Here is a 6,200-nt window from a genome sequence, read left to right as displayed (position 1 = left end):
ATATATATACTTATATAAGAGAGAGTATACTTATATATAATTATATACTAAGAGAGAGTATATATATATATATATATATATATATATATATATATATATATATAATATACACATATACATATATTTTATATATAAGAAAATAAAAAAATAAAAAAAACAAAAAAAAAATTAAAAAATAGCACTGTTCCGGGCCCGGGCCGGGCCCGGACATGGCTCCCCAACGGCGACCCGGGCCCGGACCCGGGTTTTGCCCGGGTTTCCGGGCCCGGGCCGGACACCGGGCCGGGCCCGGGCTCCGGGCTTTTTGGACACCCCTAATTGTAGTAATGATTTGAGCGACTAATTTCAAAACAACTTAAAGTTCGGAGAGTTAATACCAATTTCAGTGCCTAATTCTAAAATTTGAAAGATTTAAGGGAGTAAAATCTAAAATACCTCATACTTTTTAGTTGATCAACAAGCTAGGCTAATATGAACATTTTTGTGTAGGAAAATGTGCAAAACATAAGAATGTCAAGGATCAAAGTCGGGACCATGCGTAAAGAAATGAAGGTTGCCACCAATTAAGCTGAAGTTGGTTTTTGGTCTTTTGGGTACGGTTTTTAATTTTGACTACTACCGTCAAAGTATTACCTGACTCGCGAAAAAGCAGGGCAGGTCATAGCCTCTTTTTACATAGAAAGTGACATCACCACTGAACCCATATATATTATAAAGAGATTAACGAGTGTCCTGTGTCAAGGAGAGAATTTTACTCATTGACACCTATGTATGTGGCACAATCCCCACCAACTCACGTTCTCTCTCTTGCTTTATGATGATGGTAGAGATTATGCCACATAGGCGTCAATGAGGGAAATCCCCTCCTTGACAAGAATACCCATTAATCTCTATTTATAAATAAAACTCTTATAAATAAGAGAATCATTTTTCCAATAAACCAAATTTAAAAGAGGGCCGCTATATGGAAATCATATTTCAATGTCAATTAATATGTAAATCATGTTTAAAGGGAATTGTGTCGCAATCAATCACTTCCCGATCAAAATTCTCAGTAAAAATCCAATAATTCTCTTAGAACTCACATTAAAGATATGTCTTATCTAGTTACTGTCTATATCTAACTCATCGAGTTATTATCGATGTCTAATTAGGACACAAGCAACATGTCTTGAACGCAAGTTTTCTAAAGATTTTTTTTAGTTTTATAGTGGAAATTTTGACATAGAGATGGTTAAATGCATCAAAAACCCAGTTTAAGGGTGATCTCTGTATTAATCAGCATTTAAAAGTGATTTCAACCATTTTTAAGTTGGTTTCTTGAGGTGGAAAAAAACCCCATAAAAGAAAATACGAGAGTATTGATTATAAAATACAAGGTGTGGTAATATCAAATTGTACGTCTCCCTTATTAACGGCTTCTACAAGAAGCAGTAGTTTAAGAGGGCCGTATACGGAAGCCCATATACGGTTGTCCCTCCAAACGTTGTCTCCGAAACAGAGGACAAATTTTCAAAACCGACCCATTTGAGTTTTTAATTACAAAAAACGACCTATTTTAATTTTAATTATAAAAATCGATCCAGTTGGTTGAAACTGGATCGATTTTAAAAAAATTTTTCCCAAACTTCACGGGAGTTCAACTCCCGTGAAGTTTTGTTATGAGAAAAAACTTCACGGGTGAAGTTTCCCGAATTTTTTTAAAAAACCGACCTGTTTTTAACCCCTGGCTAAAAACTAATCGGTTTTTGTAAATATTTTTAAAACAGATCGTTTTTTGCAATTAAAAACTCAAATGGATCGGTTTTGAACATTTGTCCCCGAAACAGACCATGGCCCATGCCTTTATATGGGCCCCACTTCTTCTCCTCCATGAAAAATCCTCGCTAACGTCCTGTCACCCTTTTCGAGGGCCCCTACGTAGTTACCCCTCCCATTCTTGGTTAATAACGAGACCGCCATTCACTCAACACCTATGCTATCGTCAAAAATTATTAATGCTCTGTATGAAAGTTCACGGCCGAAAAGAAAGAAAAGTGAAATAATGAAAAAAAAAGAAAGTGAAGAAAATAAAAAAATATATATATTATTTCAGAGTTTAATAAAGAGAATGAAAGTAAATTTAATTTATCTCTTTTGGAAGTTTTACTAAAAGGAAGGAAGTGAAGTGAATATATATAAAGCTACATAAATATTCTTATATGTTATTAAAATATTTTGTTAACTAATAAATGTCCCAAACAAAGATTTTATAAATTTTAACTTCCCTTACCCTTCTCTAACCACCATCCAAACACACTAGAAGTTTTTATTTGCATTATTGGCATTGTGTTGGGTTTTATCGGTAATGGTCCCATAAATCATTGATATTTTTAAATTAATTCCCCGAATTGCATTAGTTATCGCAAAATAGTTAATCTCAAATTGCATTAGTTAATATGTCTAAATTGCCAACTCAAGTTGGATTAATAGCTAATCAAACATGATGAATTGCGCTTTGGATTTTGAGTAACTTAAACCGAGGAGTATAACTGCAAATCTATGGAAACGCTAAATTAAATAAAATATTCCTCCAAAATCAACAGTAATTTTTGCAACGATTAGGCATGTTAAAATTGTCAATACTTGATGCATACATTTACTTTTATTAATAAAATTTAAGCAATCACACAAGTTAAAGAAGATTGATAAGATTGGAGAAAATCACCTAGTTAATATAGTCAATACAAATTTGCACAACATAGATGGAAAAGATCACCCTCCCTTAGTTAACTCAGTTTCACTGAGCAAATGATTTTACAATTTAGTTTCAATTAGATCAAGATTGGTAGTCTCGATGACTAATCAATATAGTTGTTTTTATCCTTGAGTATCCAAAGCATCTGCATTATCTTTTTCATTTCAATTATACATGACAATTCTTCTTATAATATTTGATACTCCAAAACCAACCATTAATTTGCAGTTCGTACAGTTTCAATGATGACATCTTAAACTTAAGGAATGTTCAACATTCCGCATAGCCTATAAATATCGAAATAAAAAATAAATCTTATGTTTAAAGTAAATATCAATTAAGATTGGATATGCATTTGCATTATTTTCATTATAATTGTACGTGATAAATTTTCTAGTTATATATTTGATAATGAAAAAAGATGTAATATTGTATGCTTTGTTGCAGACTTCTATTGTTGTCGTGGTCTTTAAAGAATGGTCAATCAGTCTTAAAGAATGGTCAACAAGTTCTACATACCAAATAAATTATATTTATTATATTTATTAAAATAATAAAATCAATTTAAAGATAAACTTTAATTAATGGATAAGAAAAAGGGTTACATCCTAGTACCCATTCTTTTTTAGATAGGAGCACTTGTATAATTTTTTATTTATTTTATCTGTTTTTCTCCCCAATAATTCAATGCCATTAAATCAGGATGTTGTGTTACCAACTGTTCGCCAATTACAAAATGAGAGTTATATACACATATGAATGTAAATTGCATAAGAACAAATCATCTCAGAACTATCTACTGCATACAAGCACACAGTTCTTTGCCATTTAAGGGGCGGTGAAAGTTTGCAAATTAACCTCATTGCTCCCAAATGACATAGAACTACATGCTCACGTGCAGATAGTTCTGATGCACTCGAGCTCAAATTACGATTGCTGCCTTCTGAACGTAAGAAACGATTTGAGATGCAAACCCTATTTCTAACAAACATCTGACATCAGTCCAAAGAAGCTTTAAAATTATATAACAATTGCAAAGTGAAATTTTCTGGGGACGCATTAAATAACTACAGTTACAACTTTAAGTGGCAATAATCAGTACCTACAGTAATATATAACTGAGGTTTGCATTGAATTACAGTTTTAACGAACAAAAGAATACATGATTCCCTAACTAACAGCAGTTGGGTATTTTTGCGCAGGATTAAATAAGCAAACTCTTAATAAGCTCAATGGCATATTAGTAATAAACTCCAACTCCAAGGTCGTTTATTCGCACTGCTCCACTATCCTTGTCCCCCGAGCTCTCATCCTCCCATGTTCTTCCATTAACCGCCACCTCCTCTCTCTCTCTCTCTCTCTCTCTCTCTCTAAAACCCTGACCCAACTCTCAGATTTCGCTGTAAACATGAGATTTTTTCCAAAATTTTCAATGAATTTTGGTTCCTGATGGCTTTTACGTTTCGATCTGAGGATTTACCAGCTATTTTCGAGATATTTTGCAGTTACATACTGATGCGTCGAAATGTAGGCAAAATGGGGAAGTGGGTATCTCTGATTTCGAGCGCTTTGCTCGGTTTGGCGTTCAAATTTTGATTTTGATTTGAAATTTTTTAAGTTTAAAAAAATTGAATCTTGATGGGCTCCCCCCCCCGCCCCCCATCCCCTCCCTAAAGAATGATGAAGAGCTATCTGGCACTGAGCAGAGATTGAGGTGTGAAGAAACTTACAGATTTGCTTTGAAATTCGATTTTTGTTGAAAATTTTACTTCAAGCATTGGTCTTGAGCTCAAAGGAGTGCTAAAGGTTAAAACTTTATTATTTTTTGTTCGTGAAAATGAAGAGCTTGGCTTGGATTAAGAATAAATTCAGTCGTGGAGGCAAGACAGTTAGGGCTCAACGGAGCCTCTCTCTCGGAGACTACAAAAAGGCGGTATCGTGGTCAAAGTACTTAGTGTCTTCGGGTGGAGAGATCAGAGAAGGAGGCGAAGAGGAATGGAGCGCCGATATGTCACAGTTATTGATAGGGAATAAGTTTGCGGCGGGGAGGCATAGCAGGATTTATCATGGGGTTTATAGGGAGAGGGAGGTGGCGGTTAAGTTGATCAGCCAGCCGGAGGAGGACGCGACTCTGGCTGCTTTGCTAGAGCAGCAGTTCAATTCGGAGGTTGCCTTGTTGCTTCGGTTACGACATCCGAATATTATTAGGGTGAGATTTCTCAGCTCTTTGTGATTTTGTTGAAAATTGTGGTGAGGTAGGTAGAATAGATGAGACTGTTGTGTGTTGGTGACATGAGACATATTCGAACTTATAGTAACGAAGGTCATTAACATATCCGGATCATTTGGTTATGTGCCAACTTAGCAACACCAACGCTTATATTGTTCCATATTTTATCCTTGTTATCCTAGATGTTTTGGGGTTTTTACTTGCCATGCTTGGTCATGGGAATGTCGTGGGAGAATTTAATGTTGATGCAACTTGTTGTGCTTGCTTAAGCTTTTTCATAATGAACTGGCACGAGTGCAAGATTCATGAACATTGAAATTCCAATTTTTGTGTGTACTATCAATGTGAAACTTGTCTTCCTTTGTACCGCACCATACTCCTTTTATGTAGACAGACATTAATGCTAAGCACCTGATCTAAGCCACTATGATTTGTATAGTTGCATAAAAATGTAAGAAAGATGGTTCAATTATGAATTGTTTGATTTGTTGGAATTTGCAGTGAGATAGCTGTGTGATGCATTATAACTCTGTCCGTATTGTTCTTTATGTCATAAAAATTTCATTAGTCATAATTGGTTACAGGGATGTCATGGAATAGTTTAATGGTGATGCAATGTGTAAGTTTGTTTTAACCTTTCCAAATATAACATAAGTTCAAGATTCATGAATCTTGACATTCTCATAGTTACATGTACATTGGTCATGGGATAGTTTAATGGTGATGCAACTTATGTGCTTGTTATATAGCCTTCTCAAGTGTATCAGGAGTTCAAGATTCATGAACCTTGACTTTCTCATTCTTGCATATACGTGAGCCTATTATATTGAAACTTGTCTTTTGTACCGCTGTTCTTATACATAGACATACATTCATGTGAGGCACCTAATCTTGTAGTTTTGATTGTTAGATAACATGTGTTTGCCATCCACCATGTATTAAACATCATCCCTTGATGTTCATATGAATCGGAGAACCTTATTGTACTCCTTTTGGTTTATTTTTTCCTCAAAGATGAACTGATATGATTGTGAAGGATGTTATTGAAATTGCGCTGGAAATTCAAAAAACCCTGAAACCAGAATGTTTATATGTCTTTTGGGTCATATCTTCAATTAAAACCTTACATAGAAAGTTTTTGTTTCTTGGGTGATTACATTTGCTTTGTTATCCTAATATAATTAGAGTTATCTGTTATGATTGTATAGCATAAAGTGGAAAAATATAATTCGC

General features: G+C 34.6%; 1 protein-coding gene across 1 annotated transcript in view; it reads left to right on the top strand.

The window, feature by feature from the left end:
• LOC109828990 (serine/threonine-protein kinase HT1-like) overlaps positions 4,395–6,200 on the top strand; it is a 4,952-nt gene continuing 3,146 nt past the window's right edge. The window contains exon 1 of the mRNA XM_020396022.1: positions 4,395–4,946. Within this exon, the coding sequence (XP_020251611.1) occupies positions 4,575–4,946 (372 nt within the window). The 5' untranslated portion in view covers positions 4,395–4,574. The remainder of the gene's footprint in view (positions 4,947–6,200) is intronic.

Source organism: Asparagus officinalis, chromosome 1, assembly GCF_001876935.1.
Source record: "Asparagus officinalis chromosome 1, Aspof.V1, whole genome shotgun sequence".
In the NCBI taxonomy this organism is placed as follows: Eukaryota; Viridiplantae; Streptophyta; class Magnoliopsida; order Asparagales; family Asparagaceae; genus Asparagus; species Asparagus officinalis.
This window is presented reverse-complemented; position numbering and strand designations above follow the sequence as displayed.